The following is a 26,613-nucleotide window of genomic DNA, read 5'->3' on the forward strand; positions in this document are numbered from 1 at the left end:
AAGTTTTTAAAAAGCTACAAGAGGGCGCCTGGGTGGCTCAGTCAGTTAAGTGTCTGCCTTCGGCTCAGGTCATGATCCCAGGGTCCTGGGATTGAGCCCTGTATCCAGCCCCACACTGCCTTGCATGGGGTTCCCTGCTCAGTGAGGAGTCTGCTTTTGCCTCTGCCTCTGCCCCTTCCTCTGCTCATGCTCTCTCTCTCAAAGAAATAAATCTTTTTTTAAAAATAAAATAAAATAAGCTACTAAAAAAAAATAAATAAGCTACGAGAGACCTCCAGTTAATGAAAATATGGAGTAAGCACATTTCATGCTATCCCCCCAACTATTTACAAAAGAATCAGCACAAAATTTATAATGCAATTGAAGACTCTGAAAGCTGAGAAAAAGAAGACACTGGCTAGGAACCTGAGAACCAGAAATAACCTATGATGAATTCCCTAGGTGTTTTTGTTTCTTTCACTGTTACCATAACTAGTTTTTGCATTCTCAAGGGGCCTGCAACTCAGAAATGGCCACAGAAGCAAACCAAGAGAAACCTTGCTCTTTTTAGAAAAATGTCAGGAAAAGAGGGACGAAGCAAGACAGAGACATCTTCACCATACCTGCCCCACTCCAGGAAACACTAGGAAAAAAGTCACGGCCCTAGTTTCCTCTGTATCAGGAGCTGTGGTCTGGAGTCTATGGGCAGAGTTCTATCATTCCCTCTCCGAGGAATAGGTGGCAACACAAGGACTGTGGGCCAGGCCTATTCTGCATGGTGGTAACTAGGTGGTTATCTCCTCCCCTCCTCATCAGGCACTGCAGGTGCAGACTAAGGACAGACCACTGCTGCTTTCATAGCCAAGAGGCAGCCTCTCTGCACCTCCCCATGGTGCAGGGGGAGGAACACTGGCTTTCATCCTTATTCTACAATAGTAAGGCAGCATACCTCTCCCCTTCTGTCCTCCACAGAAATTATGGGTGGAGCACTGTGTTCCAGCACTACCCTGCAGTAACAAGGTAGTAGCCCCTCTCTGTTCCACCTAGGGAGTGAAAGGAAGAATGGAAAGGAAATAAGAGAAGGATTTCTTAAATATGTGTATGAAATCCTGGGCAGACCTCTGAGTGAGCTATGTGTGAAACTCACCAAAAATAACACAGTAAAAGATCTAAGAACTAAACACTGATCTGTAACACCACTCAGTTCATCAAGCTGGCCTCTGGGTAGCAAAGAAATAGGGGCAGATACAATCTCAATAAGAGCAGACCAAAAAAAACCAAGCCCCAGAAATACCTCTCTCCTTGGCCAAAAGAAAATCAGGAAAGGAATAGCTTAACAAGATCAAAAACTTTTAGTGATCTACTCCAGACAAACACCATGGGAAAGGGATGCCTGGGTGGCTCAGTCAGTTAAGCGTCTGACTTCAGTTCGAGTCATGATCCCAGAGTCCTGGGATCAAGTCCCAGTCAGCTCCTTGCTCAGTGGGAAGCCTACCTCTCCCTCTGCCTGCTGTTCCCTCTGCTTGCACTCTCTCTGACAAATAAATAAATCTTAAAACAAACAAACAAAAAAAACCACCATGGGAAAAACTATGTCCTACCTCTCAGTCCTGTCAACAAAGTCCAAGTGGGGAGCCTAGATTTCCATTCTCACCTGATTCTAACAAGGCACCAATCTGAACGCTACATAAAGCAGCATTCAGAACTCTCATACACTGTTGAATGCAAGGATGAAGGGGACATATTGTAAATTGGTACAACCTACATCCTGGAAGACAATTTGGTGCCCCACCCCCCGTGGCCAAATTGAACATGCATAAATTCTGAAGGTTAAGGGACATGTGTAAGAACTTTTTTAAAGCATTACCAGAGGAAACAGCAGAAGCAACACAAACACCCCCAGTGACGATAAAATGGTAAAAGTTTTGATATAACCATACAATGGACTACTAGAGAACAGTGAATAAATACAGCTACACATGGACATAGGTAAATCTAAAAATAAGTAATAATGTTGAACAAAATAATGAAGTCCAGAGAAGATCATATGATATGATCTCCTTTATATAAAAATTGAAATTAAAGGAAAACTGAACAATTTACTCTTTAGTGACATGTACATAACTGCAAAAAAAAAAACTTGTAATAAAAATAAGATTTTCCTCAATGTATAGAGAGTATGTTAAAGAAACCCAAAACAAATCCAAACCTAGAGCTAACATCAGACTTAATAGTGACAGACTGAAACTTTCCACCTAAGATCAAAAACAAGACAAGGATGTCCACTCTTGCTACTTCTTTAACTCAGTAAATGACATTAACAATGAAAAGCTTTCCAAATAAAAAACAAATATACAAGATTTATTGTAAAAAGTTAGTCTACCCAGGGGGAGGCGGGAGATGAGGATGTAAGTAAGAAAACAGCACCCTACAGACAATAAAGATACTGCCCAAATTGGTGGCCAGTGGTCATTGTAAGGGCCACTTCATTTGTCTTCAAACTGTGTATATGTATTTAAATTTTGCAATCTAAATTGTTAAAAATTAACATAATTCTATATATAAATTTCACAACTGTTAAAAAAAACTATATGGTGAACATACTACACATTTAATAAAACTTTATAAAAACCTTGAGACTTAACAAAGCTACCCATACATCAATTTCAAAACTACATTCTTTATAAAACTTCAGGTTAACTTTTTTCTTTTTTTTTTTAATTTACTCATTTATTTTATATATATAATTTTTTCTTTTTTTAAATAATCTACCTATATTCATTGATGAGTCCCCATCTGTGCCAGAAAGCACCAATACATCTAATGGCAATGAGTCCTAGGCCTCCAAATTGGGACCAACCTAACGGAAGACTTCATTTTCTTTCTTCTTTTTTCCTGGGCGGGAACTTCATTTTCAACTAAAAAAAAAATCTTCTGCCAAATTCTACAACCAAATTTAATATTAGGTCACTAATACAAATATTAAACTAAACTCACATTAAAAAATAATAATCAGGGGCACCTGGGTGGCTTGTCAGTTAAGTGCCTTCAGCTCAGGTCATGCTCCCAGGGTCCTGGGGTTGAGCCCCGCATTGGCTCTCTGCTTAGCAGGGAGCCTGCTTCTCCCTCAGCCCCTGCCTGCCACTTCCCCTGCTTGACCCTCTGTCAAATGAATAAATAAATAAAATCATTAAAAAAGAATGTTTAAAAATAATAATAATAATAATAATCAAGGAGGTGGTCCTACAAAAGGATGAAAGGCTACTTACTACTTACCCGAACCACTCCTGTGTACAGCACCAGGTTTCCACTGCCCTCAAGGACCAGCATGGTATCTATCTTCTGAGAGAAAGACAAAAATTTTATTTGCCAATCTGTGCAAATTATAAAACATAATGATTTTCAACTCTCAAGAAATGTGCCCACATTTACCTCCACTGGTGCTGCATCCTTTGCGTGTATGTTGGTGATGGACCCAAAGATGAGCTGAGTTTTATCATTACTCTCTTGAAACTTTACACAGCTAAATATTAAAATAAAAAGAGAAACAAACTACTGATATGTGCAACAACTTATAGTGATCTTTAAGGTATTATGCTGACTGGGAAAAGCCTATTTCAAAAGGTTACATATTGTATAATTCCATTTACGTAACATTTTCAAATGACAAAAATTTTAGAAAAGGAGAACAGATCCCTGGTCGCTAGTGGTTAGGGATCGGGTGGGTGGGTTTAGTGTACAGGACTATAAAGGAGGGACATCTTTGAGGTAATAAAGAAGTTCTATATCTTGACTGTGATATTTACATAAATTTACACATGAGAAAATTTCATGGAATTATAAACATACAAATGAGGACACGTAAAACTAATGAAATCTGAATAAGATTTGCGGATTGTACCAATGCCAAGTTCCTTATTTTGATAATGTACTATAATTATATAAGATGTTACCCTTGGGAGATAAAGAGTACAGGGTACACAGGACTACCCCCCTTCTATTTTGCAACTGCCTGTGTTTTATAATTATTTTAAAATAAAAAGGTAAGTAAGTAGACAAAAGATATGAATACACATTTTTACCTAAAAGATAAATGACTGGCCAGTAAGAACATGAAAAGATGCTCAATATCATTAAGTCATTGGGGAAATGCAAATTAAAAACACTTCATCACATGCACTAGAATGGCTACAAAGAGAAGGACAACACGATAAAGAAAGTGGAACCCTCATAGATTGCCAGTGGGAATATAAAAGGATGTAACCTATTTGGAAAACAGTGGCAACTTCTTAAGAAGTTAAACATGAATTTTTACTGTTCAACCCAACAATTCCACTCCTAGCTATCTCAAGAAAAAAGAAGTCATGTATGTCCACACTAAGATTTCTGCTCCAATGTTCACAGGGCCATAACTCACTATGGTCAAAAAGTGGAAACCATGTCCATCAACAGATGAATGGATAAACACAATGTTGTATATCTACATAACGGACTACTACACTGGGAGAAGAATAAAGTTCTCATACACATTACAACATGGTGGATCCTAGAAAATATTACGCTAACTAAAAGAAGCTAGCCACAAAAAACTACATTTGGCATGATTTTATAAAATCTCCAGAAAAGGCAAATCTACTACACAGAAAGCCTACATATAGAGTGGTCACCTGAAGTTGAGAATCAGAAGAGAGACTAACTGCCAATCAAACACAAGGGTTCTTTTTAAGGAGACAGAAATGTTATAAAACCTGATTATAGTGATGATGATTGTGTTAACTGTAATTTTACTAAAAATCACTTAATTGTACACTTAAAAAATGTCAATTTTTTGGCATGTAAATTTTCTTTTTTTAAAGATTTTATTTATTCGTTTGACAGAGATCACAAGCAGGCAAAGAGGCAGGCAGAGAAAGAGGAAGGGAAGCAGGCTCCCCGCTGAGCGGAGAGCCTAATGCCGGCCCGATCCCAGGACCCCAAGATCATGACCTGAGACGAAGACAGAGGCTTTAACCCACTGAGCCACCCCGGTGCCCCTGGCATGTAAATTATTTCAGTGAAGCTACTAAAGTTAAAAAAAGAAAAAAGAAAAAGCAGCCCTAAGTTTATTTGTACAGAATCAAAGGGAAGTAGGCGTACTTACCGTAACTGAAGCTCAGACTCCACTAAAAAGCATAAGAACTTCTGCCCACATAGGTCAGATGTAATAAACACTTTTGAGGCCTGTGAATTTTTCTCTCTGTAGTAGATACATTAATAAAGTAACTGTCATCATTGGTTCCAAAATCTGCCACTGTAGCTCTTAATGAAAATACCCTGCAAGAAATCTTAAAACTACTTGGACCAAGCAGTAACACTGAAGACCCCACAACACTTCTAAGACTGGAACTTCATGATCTCTGAGATTCCTTTCAGTTCTTTGATTCTGAGTCCATTCTATAGCTTTTGGGGGAATAAATTATAATAAATTTAATCATTAACAATGACCTTTTTAATTCCATACTAGTAAAGTTATGTACTGTTAAAGCTGCAAACTTGGGATTCCTATCCTTTAAAGGTTGTAAGGAGTCAGACCTCTTATAACATGACCTCTCCTATTCATCCTCTCTCAGATTAGGCTCTACTTTATCCCTCTTTCTGAAACCATATCTCTAATTTCCAAAGATTTCTTTCTGGAGTGGTACAGAATTCTGTAAAATAATAATCGGCAATATATTAAATTTACCAACAGATATTTAAAGACAAACAATTTTTAAATGTAGGAAACTTTTATTTCATTTATGAGGAACAAAACCAGAGAAGCTACTTCAACACTGTATTCACACTTTACTTTCCACACTTTACTATTCCCTAACCCCTAAGAACATGCATTTGCCTTCTGCATAACAGAGAAAATGGGACTGTAAGGCTTGAGCCCAGCCTCCTGCCCTATGTATCTAATAACCATCACTACCTTTTGCCTTTCTCCTGAAGGCTAATCTCTCTGCTTGCACTCCTTTCTGGTTCCTCGTTCAATCTGTCATTTCCTCTCTCCAGTACTTCCGATGCTTTCCCTACACTGAGTATCATCCTTGCAGCCTACTCTCTCTTTGAAGATGGACTGAATAATAAATGATATAAAGGACTTACTGTTAATTGGGTATAAAAAATGGTATTGTGGTTAGGTAAGATGTCCGTATATTTTAGAGATGCTCACTGAGGTATTTAGTCACAAAGACTAATTTTCTCTCATGTAATTCAGCAGGAACAAAACTCTCTCATGACACTGAGACTCCCTCTAATATTGTATCCCCATCCCCAATCCATAAAATAATCTATATGTCAACGTTCACTTCCTCAGTCCCCATTCACGTCATTCCACTCCACAGCACCTCTCCCAAGTGCTCTGGCCAAGGTCACCAGCGAACTCACTGCCAACTAGGTATGTCTTCGCTTAGTGCCACACCTCACCAACACCTGGCAATACTGGCAACTTTCTTTCTGAAAGGCTCTCTTTTCCATTGTCCCGCGACACTTCTGCTGCCTCTCACACCTAAGCTTTCTTGCTGTGTCTCTCTATAGCAGTTGTATTTTTTCTCTTTTTACCCCCAAAAACTTAGGTTTCCAAGACTTCAGTCCCTAGCTCTCTTCTGACTCTACACAACCAGATCTATTTTTTGGAGGTCTCGGACCCCCTATGAGAATCTAATAAATGTTAAAACCCTCTCCTTAGGAAAACTCTTATAAACTAACATGCACATGATTACTGTAAGATGCTAGGTCACTAGGCCCTCTGCAACCACAAGCTCATCCCCAGGCCCTCCAGGAACCCAATGTCTACACGATCCTTAACTTCTAATCCACCTCCCTTGTCTCAATCACCACGTACAAGCCAACAACTCCCACATTTATTGCTCTGCTCTTTCCCCTAAGTTTATGACCCACACATAAAGCACCTTAACAGCCCTCATCAAACAGAGCAGCCCTAAAGGGCGATCTTTCTCTCAACCGTCCCCATTCCCAACCCTTGCCCTTTCTTCCAGCATAAGCAAAGTGAGAGCATTTGTATATATCACACACTCATACTTCTAAACTTCTGTTCTGATCATCCTGCCTACTGCACACTTCTTCCCTTTCCTACCCAGCAAATACCTATTATTCATCTTCCCAAAGCCCTACCAACAGAGTAGGCAGTGCCTCTGTGTCACCAACTTCAGCTGTCTCTTTTTCAGGATAGGGACAGTGACCAATTTGCCTGTTAACCCACAGCCACTAACATACACACTGGAACTGGCTGAATGAATGACTGATCAAAGACAACATAAAAGGAGAAAGACCACCCAGAATAGAGGTCTAAGTTGCATATCCCAGAAACAACTCCTGACACTCAACTAACATAAAGATAGAACTTTAAAAAAACACTAATAAAACCCCTAGTTCCTTAATCTACAGAAATTAGTTGCTTCTCTCTAAAACATCAAACACCTCAAATCTAAGAGATTCTTACTACTATAAAGAAATAGGAAATGATAAAAGAATACTTTTATAATCACTTTTAATATCATTAATAGCCTCTTGAAACTGAGGCAGCCTTAACATTTATCTCTACATTTTTATAAGTATTAATAACTGATTATATTAAAAGACTAAAGGAAACTCTGAGCAAAACACCAAAGGTTTTCTAAGACTTGTACCAACATTTTTCTTTGAATATAAAAATATATATCCCAAACCTTATGTTAGTAATCGTTTCTGTCCATAAATGGTCAATACAAAGTTCAGGAACAATTGGCTCTGTTTCTGGCGCAAGGAAGGAGCCATTAGAATTACTATTTGGAGAATGAGAAATACTATGTCTCTTTGGAGACTGATTATGGCTTGAAAGGTTGAACCTCTGCACCCCTGAAAAAGAGTGCACTCCTAAGGCAGGAGAATGAGCACGACTGCAAAATAAACAGAGAGAGGGCATCACAATTAACAAGGCAGGCTGACAGAACATGCTTTCCAATCACACTTCCTGAAACTCTTATGTAACAACTGCATTCCTGGTATAATCTCTGTCAGGAATAAATTTTTTTTAAGGGGAATAACTATTTAAATGGCTCACATTACGTGTTTTATTGTATTCTAAAGATTTAAATTCTTCTTAAAATTCAATCTTTATCATTTTAAAAAGGAAAATTTATTCATTTCTGCCTCAGAACATGAACTGTTTTTATATTCAGAAAGGTCCAAACTACATTCCTACATATTGATATGTACATACCAATAAAAATATGTCCCCCCATTACCAGATAGATACTAGTAAAAATGAAAAAGCTCAAAGACCAAAAACAAGAAAGAGAAACCAAAATATTTTTGCAATTAATATTCATCAAATTGCTGCCACTTATTGATGGAAATGAGGCAACGAATCTTATGACAAGCACAGGCAGCTTCTAAATAGGACTCACTTTAAAAAAACTAACTTTTACTTAGCAACACGACTGGGATAATCACTATTTTCCCTAAAAAAACCCAAGAGCTATCAACAGAGATTTTAAATCCTTCAAAACATTAAAAGAAAGTTTGAAAAGAAGGTATCTCTTTCTTGGGATATCTTGTTTAAAACAAGGAAACACTTCCAAACTTAATTCCCACCTTAGAGCTGCCATGTTGGAAATAGAAGGTGAACGAGAGTGTAGACTGGGTGAGGAGGTCGAGCGACTCTGACTGTGAATGGAGGAGTAATTCTGGAAAGGTGAAGCCACGGGGGAATCTCCTTTGGAGAGGCTTCTGAGGTGTGCTGTGAGGGAGCTACTACTGGCCACATTCTGTGGGGTTCCCCCCTGTTCAGAGAACTTTAAGACAACATTCTCTTCCTTAAGTCAAAATGATGAGAAGGAGGAAAAAAAAGGCAATAATTAGATTAAAAGGGTAATTTCCTGGTGAGAATTCAGGGTAGAAGCCAGTTATTAAAGACACAATACTTCTTTTTTCCTAAGAAGCTCAATGCATTTCACAAATGATTCTTCCAAATACATGTGAAGTTTTCAGTGTTAACTATCCTTTCATGCTAAGGAGTGACTTGCCATTATCCTTACCTCTGTTTTGACTCTCCGAAGAGCCCACACAGAATGCAAACTTTGAACAGTGTCATAGGTCATTATAATGGAGGGGTCAGTGTTGAGAAAAACAATTTTCATTGCATGATCTACAACATACTGTACTCTTGATGTACCAAAAAGACCTTAAAGATAAAATAGAAATGATCAGGTATTGAATAATGAACTTCATAAGACAGTTCTTCATGAAATGACTTTCTGTAATTCCTAAAGAGAAACCCAGCCTATTAAGACACAAAAATCCACTAATATACAATTACCCTGAATTTTTAAATTTACTTTGGGCAACAACTTCTCAACCTACATACAGAATATATTACCAGTTTCAATTCACATACATGCAATTACATGTTGAAGATGCATGCTGACTCACTATCCCGTGGGCCACAGGTAGGTCTGTGACTACTCAACAACTAACTGATCTGCAAACTGCCATCAACTATCCTGCCATGTTTGACCTCTTGACTGTTTTTCTTCCGTATAAAATCTGTCCCCTGTAATAACTATTCAAACAGAGCTGAACAGTACACTATTTACTAAATATACTTGCAAAATAAGTTTTTCCTAGTGAGTTTAGCTTTTACTTCTACAGTACCCTGAATTGATTTCTATAACCTTCTCTGACAGCTTCCTAAATGCCTCCCTTCCCTCCCAGTTAAAATATTTTTTAATTTTAAATATTTTATAAAAATAAGAGGTATTTTATAAAGAAACAAATAAAAATCACTCATAATTCCACCATCTCAAAATACCCACTCTTAATACATTAGGGAATATTTCCTTTTTAGTGTTTTTTTCCTACATGTATACACACACTTTTTATGCATTTACAAAAATTAGAATCACCGTACCTAGTTTTATATTCTACTTAACATTATGCACAAGCAATTCCTGAGGTCATTAAATATTGTTCAAAAACATGATCAATAATGGTTCACACCATCCTAACATGTTTATTTAGGTTGTCTGTAATCGTTACCAGTATAATACAGAATTATCAACACACTTTTCAGTATAAGGCCAGAGAATAAATAGCTTAGGCTTTGTGGACCACATAATGACTGTTGCATAATGTTTTTTTCTACAACCCTTTAAAAAGATTAAAACCATTCTTAGCTCATAAGCCATAAAAAAACAAGCTGTTGGCTGGATTTAGCCCGTGGGCTGCAGTTTACCAAGCCCTGATACACAAGATTAAAAACCTCAGCAGAATTTCAGAATATGTTCTTGAGATAAAGTCCTACAAGTAAAATTGGTCAAAAAATATAAACACTTTTTTTCAGTTTTCAAGTCCTCATTATTTATAATTACCTATCATGTTTGGCCACATTTAAATTTTTAAGATAAGCAACTAGAAATACCTTAGGAAATACTAAAAGTTCTGCATCTCAGTAAATTTTTTTATTATGAGCACAGAAAATGAGTTATTAAAATTTACACAGAAGAGGCCTAAGAACCTATACTTTTTTCTTCAACAACAAAAAACAATTATAGCTCATTTAAATATTGTTCATTTACTTATGAATGAAGAACAGAATCCAGTCATATACAGATAGGGTAGCAAATATATCAATATTCCTGATTGATTATAGGCCCTATTTTTAATAAAAGAATAACTATTAATACAATTAATTACATTTAATAACATTTAACAATAAAATTGTTAATAAAATAACAATTAAAAACAATACCATAGTATTCAAGTTCTTGCTTTAATATAATTTTTCATAATAAAAATGTTTAAACTACATTATTTCTATAAAACAAGCCCAATTTTCATAAAGCTCTTCCATTTCCTCCTATCCCCCAAATTTAAAAAAGTTTATGTGAAAGAATTTATTTAAAAAAAAGGAATGAAAGAATTTATAAAAATACACTTACTTCCGGATTTACAAACAAGTGGGGTTATTTCATCTAGTGGATGCAACATGCTGAACATAGTGGGTAAAGGTTCTCTAGTAATAAACAAATAATCAGTCAATCACCAACACAAAATGATTCCATTTATGTGCAAATTTTGTACTTTCCTTGCAAAGAAATATCTTCTCCAGATTATACAAGCAACTAGAAATCCATCATCTCAAAATGCAAGCCTCTAAACTTTTTACATACTATTTCTCACAGTATCTTCTATTTCATTCCTGGAAATATCTCTTCTTGTACATGGTAATTCTATGCATTCACACACACAGGGAAATCAACACAGCCCAGGGAATCTCTACATACAGGAATCATCACATTACAGAGCCAATGGAGTAATAAGCATAAGGCAGTCTTTTTTTTTTTTTTTAACCTTCCTTGGTGGCAGTGTGTCTCTGGCAGCTAAGAAAGAAATTTGGTGTCCTATATCCATTTACAAAAAAGTGTCACAAAAAAGGAAGAAAAACATTGAGTGAATAAAAAGGCTGTATTTTTTTAAGGAGTGATTTTAAAAAGGACAAAAAAACAGGCCTTCTGTCTAAACACCGAAAGATTAAAATCTACAAGCAATTTTTTTAAAAACAGTGTCTATTACTTACACCAGACTATGACAAGTGAGCTCACAATTTATTAGGGAGACAAGGTAAACATGCTACCAATAAGCACCTATCATTTGTTGTGCATCTAATATGTACTAAATCTTACATCATATATTACATACGTCAGCTCATTTAATCTTTGCATAAAACCTAAGAGATAAATGACAGTACTTCTGTGACAGATAAGGAAACTAAAGCTAAGAAAGCTCTACTGATTTGCACAAAGTAACACAGTAAAACAGTGATGGCTCTAAGAACAATCTTCATATCCACTGAGTATATGCTCGTTTAATTTTACTATGGAGGGGAGGAGGGAAGCAGTAGATAATTAAGTGCCATGTCGGAAGTAGCCCTCATAAGTGTACAGTACTGAGATGAGAAAATCACATTTATCTATGCTGTCAGCACAGAAATTATCATCATCCTGAACTTTTAGGTAAACAATATTACCTCAAAACCAGCACCAAAAAAGCCCAAATAATAATATACTGAACTGAGTAAAATGGATACCTGGGTGGACCTGGAGGTACCTCATGTGAGGAACTGCTTCGTTCAAACAACAATCCATATTTGGTGGGCCAAACATTTGCAACCTATCAGGTAAAAGGATAGGAAAAAACAGAAGTAAAAGAAATTACTCTTTGTAACATGTGCTTAGGAAACTGTAGAACATTAAGATTTTCTTCCAACTTAAAGCTTCACAAAACAATGTGATCATTAACAACATTTTTTTAAAGTCCAAGACAAAATCAAATTTAAGAAAGAGTGCAATCAGAAATTCCTGCCACTGGCTAATAACAGTACCAAAATGACAATGTGATGATGGGAAACAGGAAAAAGACAATAATCTTCTTCACATGCTTTAATATTCCAAAATGCTTTCTTTTTATAACTTAAACTGAAAAAAATCTCTCAGGAAAAAAACTCCATAATCCACTTCATTAAATAATTTATTTTTTATGCAAAGGATGGAAAAATGGATTAAAACTGTTAAAATTTGGTTACTTTATTTGAATAAAAATGCCAGTCTTAATTACTACAAAGTGTAAGAATAGCAATAGTTCTGCACCTAATTAATTCAAGAATATTCTACAACAAAACACAGAAATAGTGAAATACTCAACTTACCTGAAAAGGTAAAGAAGCTATGTAATCCTTTCCTTCTATGCTATGCATGTTGATACACGAGCTTTGCAATATACATATGCATTTTTCTACTTCATCACTACCTGAAAAGAAATGATACAAGATTTATGCATTAAAAAAAAAAAAAAACTCAACAATAACAAACTACAATTCCCAACAGGACAAGTTATTTAACATACCATAAAAAAAATGATTAGGCTAAATCACTATTATTAGTGGCTACTTACTTTGAACAATAACAACAAAAAATAAGCAAGGAGTAAGCTGAAGTAAAATTTCAAAAAGAAACTTACTGTAGGCCTTCTCAGACTTATCCTGTGATATGATGAAGTCACACCACAATGCCTAAAATCAAAACAAAATGCTTACCTGAGAAAATTGTATCTAAATAACAACCTATTCAGTAATGGTATCTGATTAATAACAATTACACCTACATAATACCTGTCTCTCCTTATCAGCTCAATACATACACCACTGGAACAAAAAAGAATAAGGTAAAATAAAATCAGATTAATAATAAAAATAAGGAAAGACAAACGGTGTTTGCAAATAAGTTTTAGAAAGCTAAAGAGTTATCAGAAGAGTTCAAAATTGCAAAGCCATTTTATAATCTCCAGACTTACCCAATGATCTTAACATTCTCAGACTCTCCTAGACTCATTTTAGAAAAAAGCTTTAGAAAAATTAACATTTTCCTTTCTTAAAGGCCCCTCTTAAAAAATACAAATTAAGAAAAACCATTAGACTTCAACTGGCATGCTTGACAATCCCTTATTGAAACTGTTTAACAGCATTTTTATGTTTTATTTTTTTAATTATGGTAAAATATATGCAACATAAAACTTAACACTTAAACCATTTTTGGGGGGTGGGGGGATGGCGAGAAAGAGGGAGAGAGAGAATCTTAAGCAGGCTCCATGCCCAATGCAGAGCCAGACTTGGGGCTCAATCTCATGACCATGAGATCATGACCTGAGCAGAAAATGAGAGTTGGATACTTAATTGACTCAGCCACCCAGGCACCCCTACTTATAAACAATCTTAAGAGAAAGGAGACAAGAAAAAGAGACAATATATCTAACCACATACCAATGGAATCTAGTAAATAGACAATCATTCTTGGGAGAAATTAAGTTGGAAACACAGAAGCAAAGAACTATCTGGACATCATCAAATCCATTTTTCACATCTATACTAACCGTATGAATTACATAGAGAAAAATCATCATCAAAAAGATCACTGGCAGGGCATGTGGGAGGCCTAGTTGGTTAAACACGCCAACTCTTGATTTCAGCTCAGATTGAGATCTCAGGGTCATGAAACTGAGCCCCACCTAGGTCTCCATGCTGGATGTGGAACCTGCTTGGGATTCTCTCTCCCTCACCCTCTGCCCCTTCCCCAGCTTGCAAAAGCATATGTATGCATGCGTGTACTCTCTGAAATAAATAAATAAAGTCTTTTAAAAAAAGATCGTTGACTTTATTTTTTTTAATTAAATTTATTTATTTTCAGCATAACAGTATTCATTATTTTTGCACTACACCCAATGCTCCATGCAATCCGTGCCCTCTCTAATACCCACCACCTGGTTCCCCAACCTCCCAGATCACTGACTTTAACACTTCTGAACACATGCCCTCAGGTTTCAAAATAATTCAGTTTATCTTTTCCAATAAACTGTTAGTGCTCATCAGGAAAAGAGTTAATGGAAAAATAATAAATAATAAGTAGTATCAGGTACAAAGGTTTCAGTGTATACCAATAAGAAATTTAATATTAGTCAAAAGCCTCATCTCATAAATAGCTTAACAATCCAACTACTATAAATGCATTCCTTTTTCCCTCAACTTTCTTTCTAAAAATCCTCAATAAGTTGAAGTAGTACACTGAAAATCTGTCTCACCTAAATCTAAGTCACTAATATTTCACACTATCTGTTTGTGTTCATGTGGGACTGAGGAGGCACATGTGGATCATGTCATGACACTTTACCCCTCAACATTTTATCATGCACTTACTACAAATAAAGATGTTTTCCTATACCCACAAAATCATCATCCTGCCTAAGAAAAACTTTCTAACATCACTTAATACCCAGTCCATTTGCAAGTTTTACAAATTTTCCCAAAAAATGTCTTTTTGGCCAATTTTCTAAAACCAGGATTCAATTGGAAGTTCATTCAACAAGTTTCAAAAAATACTGCATTTGATGCCCCTTTACTCTTTTTTAACTAGAGCAGTCCCCACCTTTTCTTTCTTTCTCCCTGACCTTTTTTTTGTCCCTTTTTTTTTTTTTAAAGATTTTACTTATTTATTTAACAGAGTTCACAAGTAGGCAGAGAGGCAGGCAGAGAGAGAGAGAAACAGGCTCCCCACCGAGCAGAGAGCCCGATGCGGGGCTCCATCCCAGGACCCTGGGACCATGACCTGAGCCTAAGGCAGAGGCTCAACCCACTGAGCCACCCAGGCGCCCCTGTCCCTAACTTTATAAAGAGACCAGAATTGTAGATTATCCCCCGCAAATATTTTCTAATAGTGTTTTTTTTTTAACTTTTTATTATGAGAAATTTCAAATATTTATTAAGTAAAAGGAATAGCAAAGAATTCCCATCTTCCAGCTTTAATAATTATCAAGCTTTGGCCATTCTTGTTTCATCTACACCTCCAACCCACTCCTCATTTCCTGATATTTTAAAAGCCGATCCTATTATCCCCATGTTTCCTAAAACTAAAAGTTAACTCTAGATAGTCAAGTATTTCTGGGAAGAAAACTTAGTAGATAACAACATGTATTTCATGCTGCATGACAGCTTGAGGTGTGTATTACTCCTTTGCCTCACTACCAGTGCCAATAAAGTCAATCAATGTGGTTGAGGCAGAGACCAACGATACCTCCCAAGTAGAGATACATTTGTTCCTTCACATTAACAAGTAAGCCACAGGGTGACACCTCGGTGCCATGGTCGCATCCTTTTACTCAGTAGTGTTAGTGTCCATTAATAATCACTGTCTATTACTAGTTTACACTGGAGGTTAAAAAATGGTAACTTCTTTTTTTCTTTTTTTTTTAAGATTTTATTTATTTATTTGACAGACCGAGATCACAAGTAAGCAGAGAAAACAGGCAGAGAGAAAGGAGGAAGCAGGCTCCCCACACAGCAGAGAGCCTGATGTGGGGCTCGACCCAGGACCCTGGGTTCATGACCTGAGCCAAAGACAGAGGCTTTATCCCTCTGAGCCACCCAGGCTCCCAAAAAATGATAATTTCTAATCCTACCATTCCCTTTTAATTTATTCACCAGCATTTTATAAATAAGGGTTTTCCCTCATTAAATGGAGATGGACTGCATGTCTTCCAAAAAGGCAGGGCAAGTGCTTAATTCTTTCCCTTTAATTACCAATTTTAGAAGAGTTCGTTTTAATAGTCAACTATAATGATAGCAAAGTAGGCTATTTTCCTTTCCCTTTCTATTACTCTGAACCCAAATTTTTATTCAATACTCTGCAACCAATTATAATCATCATGTGTTAAAACATTTTTGTACCCCTACCATCTTATAAATTTTTATTGATAATAAATCAAATTAATTAAGGATAATGTTTAAAGATTATCATTAAACTGACAAAGGACAGAATTTAAAAAGTGAGGACAAAGAAAACAAGTGAAATTTTTATTTTCCTACTATTATCTTTGCTACATTTTTAAATATATGTCCAGCTGCTGGGATCATTCAACTATGTTTTCATCATTTCTGTTAAATTCTAGGACAAAAGCTTTTCTTTAAAAAAGTTTAAATAGTCAATGAAATGCCAAAATTCCAATCAACTCACCTGTTGAACAGGACTGTCAACTGTAAACGCTTTATAAACAGCCAATGCCTGGCTTTTACTTCCTTTGCTCCAGATCACCATATTTCCAGCCACATAAAGTTCCTCGTCATAATCCACTTCTTCTCCAATTTCACTGACGCCTTTCCTTAACTGCCAGCTTTCCTTAAAAATTAACAAATGTAAGACACGTTAAAGCACTCTCTTTTACAAGAGTATGTAACAAGATTTATTAATTAAATCAAATGGTCATCCAGATACAAGTCTCCTACTCTCTCTCTGCCTGTGGAGTAAGACTCAATCTCTCAGAAGGTCTGGTGCCGCTGATTAACAGAGTGGGTGTGTATTATAAATCTTACATGACTTCATGAACAAAAATGTACTCAAAATTCTCTATATTAACTGCCTTATAACACATTAACCTGCCAAAAATATAAACAAACAAAAATAATCCTTATCTATAGAATGAAACTAACATACTTGGGAGACTAAAAAGCTGTATTAAGCATATGTGGGGATGATGGAAAGGGAGTAGTGAGATACACATGGGAATCACCAGCAGAGTTAATGCATAATACAGATTTCCCTGTTTCACGACTGCATATACGCTCACCTTCCTTCCCTTTTCCTAACCATCAAAAGAAATGGGAACCAGAAAGGTTTAAACTTCCCCTCTCTGAGATTTTGGTATCACAAAGGGATAGGAAAAGGGCATAAGGCGGGAAAGACTGATTTTCTGACACACGCTTGCATCTCAGTCCCCTAATTTATCTACTTGTGTAGCAATTCTTTTCTCCTCTAGAAACATACAGGTCTTTTGCAGTAGGGACCATTTCTAACTCTACAATCTACTCATCAAATAACATGAATCTGGTCACTACATACTAAGTGAAGAGGAGACCTAAAAAAATATGGTCTAAAATAGACCATAATCATACTACTGAAACTGACACTCATTATGACACCATGAGTTACACATGTCTAAATAAACAGTTATGTGGAGCGCCTGGGTGGCTCAGTGGATTATGCCTCTGCCTTTGGCTCAGGTCATCATCTCAGGGTCCCAGGATCAAGTCCCACATCGGGCTCTCTGATCAGTGGGAAGCCTGCTTCCTCCTCTCTCTCTCTCTGCTTGCCTCTCTGCCTACTTGTGATCTCTGTCAAATAAATAAATAAAATCTTTAAAATAAATAAATAAACACTTATGACCCTATAATACAATAATGTCATTATTTTAGCCTTGACTGAAATTTGAATCTCTACTCTACAAGTTGCATCATATTCCTTTCTGTTGCATCTGAGTAGCCTTAAATTACAAAGAGATCACATCACTCTACATTTCAAAAATATATTGGGAAGCTTAATGGAACCTTCTGTTTCTCGTGTATTGTAACCTCCTGAAGGGATCCCACCAAGCCAGCAGCACCATCAGAAGACCATAACTCAGATGCTGGCTGTAGCTGGCGAAGCTGAAGGTTCAAAGCATTAGGGTGGTGCTTGCAGTGGTCTCGACCGAAAGGAACAAATTCCTGCAAATCCCCGGCTGCAATCATCGTTGCCCTTTCTTCATAGAAGTTCGACATGGGTTCCAAATATCAACATTATTTCTGCATGAATTCAAACACATTCTGGTCAGCTTCTAACATCAAAACCAGAATAAAAATATCATAAAGTTTACAGAAGAGTCATTAATCCTTAGATGAGTGTCAAACAATCCTATCATATTGTAGGTATACAAGTAATCATAACATCAAAAGGCCCTCCAGATTTCATGAGAAGCATACTAAAAGGATCACCGGCATATTGAAACAACAACAAAAAAATTACTTCTAAGTCATCAGTAGTTGAAGTACTGCTTTTGGTTGACCAGTCCACAAAAGACCTACTAAACTCTCAAGTGTCATCCACAGTTTTGACACCCCAATTCATTTAAACATGAATTACAACCAATTCCAATTTTTGGTCAAATCAGAACAAAGGCAGGAATAATCCTGGCCATGAAATATTCCTGCTTGTAGCAAATTTAAGAGTGCTAGCTTTTAATCTATTACAGCACAGTTCATTAGATGTAGATGAGCTGTGGGTGGAAAAATACTTCTTTACCTCCAAAACATTTCTGTATACAGCAACCGACAGCTAATAAAATTCTGATACTCTGCAATATGGTATGTAAAGTGGAAGCCAGTTCTGTCTGAGACAACACCGACATTAGAAATAGGTTTTGTGGCAACACATTTAAACTGCAATCCTCGAACAAAGAAATCAAAACAAACACTTGATGTCAACACCACAGACAACGTTTAGTATCTGGAAAGCACTCAAAATGAAGAGTTTAATTAAATTTGATTTAGAGTTCTCATTTGAGGTGTTTTTTTGGGCATCAGTAGTTTTCCTTGCTGCGCTATCTCAAAGCCTCTCTAGCTCCTATGCAGCAACCAGGGTTGCAAACCTATTTTGCTGTGAATTAACATTATTCCTGAGACAACTGTATGTCACAATGGTGGCACTTACTTCCTCCTGCTAAAATTCAGAATTGAGAACAGTTGAATTTAGGACATAACTAATAACGTGCCTTATAAAACTTACAAGAAAACAACAAAACTCTGCTGGTCTTCCTATTTCCTAGTCAACAGGACAGCCAGCATTAAACTTGCGACTTTATCCAACTTCAGTTGTGCAATTTCGAAATGTTATTCTATTAAAACTTTGAGAAAATTACATTATTACAAAATTATTTTAACAGTGCAGTATCTTTTTGTACGATTAAAACATATTTAATACCTTTATAGTAACCCAAATTTCTATGTGCTTACTTAATAGGGCAACATAAAAAGCTACATATAAAAGTACTATTACATTGATAAGCTATAAATCAAGTTATCGGCATTGTTTACAATAAACAAAAACTACCCTGCCAAAGGTAACCACAAAACTGCTTCGAGAAGAGAGAGACCCAAATGCACAGGAAAGGCATCATGCGTAGAGCCTCCGCAAAAAGGCAGAGCAGGAACAGCCTCTTTAGGGTTAGATGAAACCCAACAAGCTAAGCCCCTGGGCCTCAAAAAATCCTGACCGAGAAGCAAGGGGCCGATATAGAAGCTGAGGCCCACATGGGACACTGCATCTAGCTCTGGAAGGAAGTCGGCGAGGAGCGGCACGGGGAGGTGCACCCCGGAAAGCCCAGTCCGCAGGCCGGGGGCCACTTGGCGCAAACGCGCACTCAGGGCCTGCCCCTAGGCTCCCTGCCCTCTGGTCACCAAACGCCGGTCAGCTCGGGGCGGGTGCAGGGTCACAGGGCACGCGGTGAACCACCGGGCGCTGCGGGCCCAGGCCCACACCTGTGTAACTCGGGACGCGTCAGGCGCAGCGAGCCCCGGCTGCTCCCCGGAGGCGCGGGGCCGAGGGGGCCCGAGGGCAGCGGCGGGGTCGGTCACGGTGACTCCTCGGCCGCGGCAGCTTCTCATTCCCTCTCCCTCCCCTATTCCGGAGGAAGAACGAGCAGCAGCTACTGGCGCGACAGCGAACGACAAGCAGGTACAGGCAGGAGTGCTAGGAAGCCACTCAGGCGAGATGTTCAAATGAACGCGTCCATCTTGGCTTTCCCGTCCTGCCTCGCGCAGGGGCGGGGCGGGGTGGAGCGTCGCGGGTGGCGCGCGGCCGGGCCTGGGTCCTAGCGCCCGCGCAGCTGGGGAAGAAAGTGTGAGGCAGGATGTGCAGGGTGCTTCATCTCCCTGCGCGCAACGTGGATCTCCGAATCCGGCCTGTGTCTGCTGGAGTGTGTACCGTGATAGGTCCCCCCTGGCATCCAAGATCTTTCCCCAGGTCATGTCATTACAACTGAAACTTTCTCTTAACTCTGAATGAGGAGATATTCAGGCTAGTTTCACTCCAGTCTCCTAGTCCCCAAACGGGAGCTATGTACTTCCAGGCTTAGGACTGAAAGGGACGTGCTGATTTTCTCTCTTTGGCAGGGCACTTTAACTTTTTGGGTTCCGGACCCTTAGAAAAGTTGATGAAAGTTAGGCAGCCCCTCCCCCCCCATAAAAACGTAGGTTGCAATTTCTGAGCTTCACAGACACTTCCCCCAAGTGTCTCACAGACAGGGTTTAACCCAGCTTTATCCCTTCCTCTGTGTTTGTGGACTCAACTGTACAATACCACAAGCTCTAATCTCCCATAGCGTGATATCTCTGGGTTAAAACTATTGATTAGGGTGTTATTGCCTAAAAAATAAAGTTCAAGTGCTTCATCCAGAAATGTAAAGTGGGCCGAAACTTTTAAGTCCACTGGGATTCCCCTAACACGTTTTGCACTTCCTGGCTCTGGTATCTTGGTCCATTATCTTCCTTTTATTTGGAATGTCAGCCTTCAGGGTTTAGTTTTCTCAAATTCTTCGCTCCAACAGGAAAGAGGCTGCTGAGGACAGAAAGTTTGTGTCCTATCTAAATTCGTGTGTGGAAACAATGCCCCACGGGAAGGTATTAGGAAATGGGACCTTTAGGAGGTGCTGAGATCATAAGGGTGGAGCCCACATGAATGGGATTAATGTACTTCTAAAAGAAACCCCACAGAACTCCGGGGGCCCCTGCCACCAAGTAAGGACACAGCAAGAGACAGCTATCAGTGAAGCCGACAGCAGGTGTCACCAGATACCCAATCTGCCAGCACCCTGATCTTGGACATCCCAGACTTCAAAACTGTGAGAAATAAATACTTGTTGCTTATAAGCCAGGCAGTTTATGGTACTTTTGTTATGGTATCCCAAAAGGACTAAGCCAGAGACTCTTTAAGAAGCTTGAGTAGACCTGCCTTTCACTGTAGTCATTTGCCTGAAACCAAAATACCCCAGACTTCCCTGGCCTGATACGAGGAACAAATTTTGATCAAGGCAAATTGATCAGTAGGAACAAGGCCAGAAGGAGCCAGACAAATAAATTCCCTTTCCTTCTCCCCCAGGTGGACTAGTGTAAGGCATGGTTTCTCTGCACACCTGTCAGGAGGTGTGTGGCTGAGCGCGCCACCTGCCAAGCTGATTCCTGATGTTCTGGCATCCTGTGTGAAGCAGCTCCAACTCAGCACTTCTTGTGCTTCCTGCGTCCTTTTCCTTTTCCTTCATGCTCTCCAGCTTGAACATCAACACTCATCAAACTTGTCTTTTAAGGAATGCAGGCAGCATAAGCCATAAAGAGCTTCTTATGCTGCTAGTTATCCAATCTGTAAAGCGGAGTCACTGGAAGGATTCAACTCAGTTCTCTGTCCTGAGTGTTCCCCTGTTGTTTGCAAATTCTCTCAAGATGCTTCTCTGCAACCTCAGCTGACAATACCCTCTGTGAAGACACCAAGGGGGATGTTGACATTGCCCCTCCAGTAGTCTCAAAGACCATCCGTCCTCAGGTGCCAGAGCAAGGCTGTGTTCCCCGCAGAGTGGCGGAACAAATCATTCTCTCCTCACAGCACTCCAGAGTCAATCACAGCACTGCTTGCTCTCATGATCTAACAAAATCTCTTAAGAAAGCAAATCTAGCTTCTGCTGCTAACCTGCACTCCTGGGGGTCCAAACCACAAACCCGGAAGTTTCAGAGAACAGTCATTTCCTGTTTATCTCCATCATCCTCCCATTCTCTTCTGCTAGCATTTGAGGTATCCCCTTGGGCAGAACATGGAAGCCCTGGTGTAGACTCCTACAGGCAACTAATTTACTGCACTTCTGCCATGTCCTCCAAAGAAGCATGGATTACCTTGAGGCCTCCCGAGGTTGCATTTTGGATTCAGATACAGGTATATCTAGTATTATGAATTAGATCTCTTCTGTTGGTGTACTTACCCAGTAATTAGCAAAATTCTCCATATGTAATTGGTGTGCCAAAAAAAATTAATAAAATCCCTATTTGTCCCTTTTAATCTATTTGTGACAAAATATACAAGTTTCTGCATTAGCTTTTGCTGCGTAACAATATTGCCACAAAATGTGTGGGTTAGAATAATATACATTTATTATGTCACAGTTTCTGTGTGTTGAGAGAGAGGCCTATATGATTCTTCTGCTTAGGGTGTCGCAAGGCTGCAATCAAGGTGTTACTTGGCGTATGGTCTCATCCAGGGCTCTACTGGGGAAAGTTCTGCTCCCAGGCTCACTCAGAACTCAGTTTCTTTTTTTTTTTTTTTTTTTTTTTTTTTTTTAATTTTTTTTTTTTAAAGATTTTATTTATTTATTTGACAGACAAAGATCACAAATAGGCAGAGAGGCAGTCTGAGAGAGGAGGAAGCAGGCTCCCTGCAGAGCAGAGAGCCCGATGTGGGGCTCGATCCCAGGACCCTGAGACCATGACCTGAGCCAAAGGCAGAGGCTTAACCCACTGAGCCACCCAGGCGCCCCCAGAACTCAGTTTCTTGTATTTATAGGACTAAGGGCTTCAGCATTTTGTTGACTGTCAGCAGGAGGTTGTCCTCAGAAACTAGAGGCCACCCACAGTTCCTCTTGGAGTTCCCCAATATCATCAAAGCATGCAAGCCAAGAAGGCAATAGCGCTTACTAGCAAGAAGACAGTCACAATACCACAAAAGTGACATCTAATCACCTTTGAGGGTTAGAAGGAAGTCACCCTCAGAGGTGAGGGAGCATTACATAAGGAAGCAGGGAGCACCGGAGGCCTTCTCAGAAGCAACCCACTGCTGTCTCCAACATCTATCTGGTAACTATAAGGCCTTAGACTACCCAATTTAACTGAGAGTGAAATGTATGCCAGGTTCTTCCTCTCTTCTGAGCCCTTGCTGTTACCCCTCCTTTGCCCTTCCTCTCTGGGCCTGCCCAGCGCTCTTTATCTGCCTGTCTACCAGGCCTGTCCTGGGCCCACAGCTGACCACATCCCACCCTCCAGTTCTCAACAACTTCATAATCTCAGAAACTATGAAAGGACTTTGGTTAAAGCCAAGTTTTCTGTGTTTTAACTACTACAGAGGAGAGGCAGACTGCTTCTCAAATGCCTGAAATCATATGTGATTTTTATAAATTTGAAGAAAAAGGACCCAAAAAGTCAGGGGACTATTACCAGTTCATTTACATAGTAAGTGAATAACAAGAGGTACAATTAATGAGCTATAACATAATGCTTTCTGAATGTATTCAGTTTTCCAAAACATGGTTTGCAAATGTGAAGTCAACTCAAGCAAAGGGGTTAGGATTTAATTTGAAGTAGAGTGACCAATCATCCCAGTTTTCCCAGGACTGGGGTTTCCCAGGATACAGGACTTGCAGTTTTAAAAACAGACGTCCCACAGCAAATGAGACTACTGTCACCCTCAATTGAAATGACAAAATACAGGCTTTATACACAGCTGAGCAAACCCTTACTTTCTTGGATCTTGGGTATTGGGACAGTTCAGGGACATGAACCCCTATATATAAAACAGCATATAAAACACAGTGTCTTATCCATTTCAAACACATGGCTTGCCTGGATGGTCCAACTTTATGTCTCACAACATCTTTGCAAAAAACACTTGCAAGATCAGGAACAATTTCCAACATTGCATTGAGCAAACAGGAAGCCTAAAAACCTAGGAAATTAGAGGTTTTATTCATTTAATCAAAGCTTGTCCCATCTTAAAGAGAAGGTTCATATTTCTGATCTAAAATTTTTCTTTATCAAATAGATGGTTTACAATATTTTGATTACACAATTTAAATGCTACCTTTTCCAATAATGACCCATTTTCCCCAAGAAAAACACAACAATCAGACAACTATAATTAGAGATTAAACTGAGAGTAGGTGGCATGTGGAAACTAAATAAAAAAAGATTGTGTTCAACCATTTTTTTTTTCCAAAGGCAACTCAGGTTAGTTCAATTAGTACATTTTATAACAAGTTCTTGCTTCTCACTTTTGATTTTATTTTATTTATTTATTTTTTATTTATTTGACAGACAGAGATCACAAGTAGGCAGAGAGAGAGTGAGGAGGAAGCAGGTTCCCTGCTGAGCAGAGTGGCCGATTCGGGGCTCGATTCCAGGACCCTGGGATTATGACCTGGGCCAAAGGCAGAGGCCACCCACTGAGCCACCCAGGCACCCCTCACTTCTGATCTTAACCATCAATCCTTTACTGTTTCAGGCCTCTTTGCTGGGTCTCTTTGCTGTTACTATACTTGCTAAACTAGTAGGCCATAAGACTTGACATGGTGATGGTAATGGACTTCTTCATAGTACAGTGAATGTGTTCTCGTACGGTACAGAATGGCTACCTGAAGTACAAATGGCAGCAAGCAGTCACTCTGTGGAGGGGATAACAGTTCCCATAAAGTAGCAAGCAACAATTAAGGTAGTGGTTTCTAAAATCCCTCCGTGATAAAGGTATTCTTAGCCATCATTCATGCCTAACCAATCCCAGGTAGGGAGACTTGACCAAGTGAGGGTGACTAGTTGAGGCTGGTTGAGAAGAAGTAACACCATATTCTGAGAAAGAACTACACAGCTTGAATTCTCACTTGCCTCTTTAATAGGTTCAGAGTCTTTGTATAAGTGTGTATTTATATGTATATGGGTGTATACATATGTACACATATATATAATATATGTGTAAATATATAGTCTTTACATTTCCACCTCTGCAAAAAAAAAAAATGCTTTCCAATTTCCACAGGTAAATATGTGCTGTATATCATTCTCTATAGCTTTTTTTTTTTAAGATTTTATTTATTTACTTGACAGAGAAAGAGATCACAAGTAGAGAGAGAGGCAGGCAGAGAGAGAGGTGGAAGCAGACCCCCTGCTGAGCAGAGAGCCTGATACAGGCCTCGATCCCAGGACCCTGAGACCATGACCTGAGCAGAAGGCAGAGGCTTAATCCATTGAGCCAGCCAGGCACCACTCTCTGTAGCTTTTTAAGAATTCTGAAGGGTCTGAAATTTTACCCTATCTGCCTGCCACAGTTCCATGAATGCCAGTGGAAGCCAGAAAACCACTGGGTCAGAGATGAAGGGTAATTTATTGCTTGAAGCTATAACAGCCCAGTAGCCACATTATTGTGCCAGTGCCTTGAGCCCCGATTCCCAGAGTGGGGTGAGGAGGGCCACATGACAGCCGCATACACACTGGGTTGCATCACAGGAAAGGAACAGTGAGATTAGAAAAACCTTTAGTAGTGGGCAGTAAGAACATCTGCTCTTTGCTCAAAAGGAGACACAATCTCTGTCTTTAAAGGCTATAAACAAACCTGCCCTTTGCACCAGACACAGACACTATTTCTATCTTCCAAGGTTTCCTACCAAAGGAACAAGGTCAGATTGCCCCCTTGAAAGGCAAGCTGAAGTGTCTCCCAGCATGGCAAAGTATAACTCTATCATCGATCAAAGTTTCTTCCAGGTAAATTAAAAGACACAGAATCTAATTTCACATCAGTTATGTATTAGTCATTTCTTACTCTGTAACATTACCAGAAACCTAGTGGCAATCCACATTTATTATTATCTCACAGTTTCTAAAGAATGTTAAAATAACATATTTGTTATTTTATACCACTAAATTTGGGACTAAATTTGGGGTCACTTGTTGCACAGCAATAGACATTTGGAACAGATAGACAGTGAGGAATTAACCCACATCTGAGAAAACTGTAGTAGAAATCTATAGAAATCTATAGTAGCTCCTACACCCATCCTCCCCCAAAATTCATATCCACCCAGAACCTCAGAATGTGGCCTTATTTGGAAATGGGGTCTTTGCTAATATAGTCAAGTTAAAGTGAATTTATACCAGACTATGGTTAAACCTAACCCAATGATTAAAAGGCATAGACACACACAGAAGGAAGATGGCCATGTGAAGAAGGAGGAAGAGATTGGAGTCATGTTGCCAAAAGCCAAGAAACACCAAGGATTACTGGCAACGACCAGAAGCTAGGAGAGAAACATGGGATAGTTTCTCCTTCAGAATCTCCAGAAGGAACCAACCATGTCAACATTTTGATTTTGGATTTCTCACCTCCTGAACTGTGAAAGAATAAATTTCCATCATTTTAAGCCACTCAGTTTATGGTAATCATTACAGCAGCCCTAAAA

General features: G+C 38.7%; 1 protein-coding gene across 12 annotated transcripts in view; it reads right to left on the reverse strand.

The window, feature by feature from the left end:
* The window catches only part of ANAPC1 (anaphase promoting complex subunit 1), a 102,069-nt gene extending 81,879 nt beyond the window's left edge, over positions 1-20,190 (reverse strand). The window contains exons 1-14 of one of the 12 annotated variants that reach the window (XM_082743406.1): positions 19,895-20,188; positions 19,143-19,260; positions 17,927-18,163; positions 16,560-16,721; positions 13,018-13,069; positions 12,707-12,807; positions 12,089-12,171; positions 10,941-11,014; positions 9,039-9,184; positions 8,596-8,816; positions 7,689-7,898; positions 5,120-5,215; positions 3,412-3,502; positions 3,256-3,321 (exon numbers count right to left, since the gene is read on the reverse strand). In XM_082743406.1, coding sequence (XP_082599532.1) covers positions 3,256-3,321; positions 3,412-3,502; positions 5,120-5,215; positions 7,689-7,898; positions 8,596-8,816; positions 9,039-9,184; positions 10,941-11,014; positions 12,089-12,171; positions 12,707-12,807; positions 13,018-13,069; positions 16,560-16,721; positions 17,927-18,139 — 1,515 coding nt within the window. In that variant the 5' untranslated portion in view covers positions 18,140-18,163; positions 19,143-19,260; positions 19,895-20,188. Of the gene's footprint in view, positions 1-3,255; positions 3,322-3,411; positions 3,503-5,119; positions 5,216-7,688; positions 7,899-8,595; positions 8,817-9,038; positions 9,185-10,940; positions 11,015-12,088; positions 12,172-12,706; positions 12,808-13,017; positions 13,070-16,559; positions 16,722-17,926; positions 18,164-19,142; positions 19,261-19,466 lie in introns of all 12 variants that reach the window. The other 11 variants (XM_082743412.1, XM_082743404.1, XM_082743407.1 and 8 more) reach the window with 11 other exon arrangements.
* Positions 20,191-26,613: the final 6,423 nt, after the last annotated feature.

This window comes from Mustela nivalis, assembly GCF_964662115.1.
Source record: "Mustela nivalis genome assembly, chromosome: 8".
Lineage (NCBI taxonomy): Eukaryota > Metazoa > Chordata > Mammalia > Carnivora > Mustelidae > Mustela > Mustela nivalis.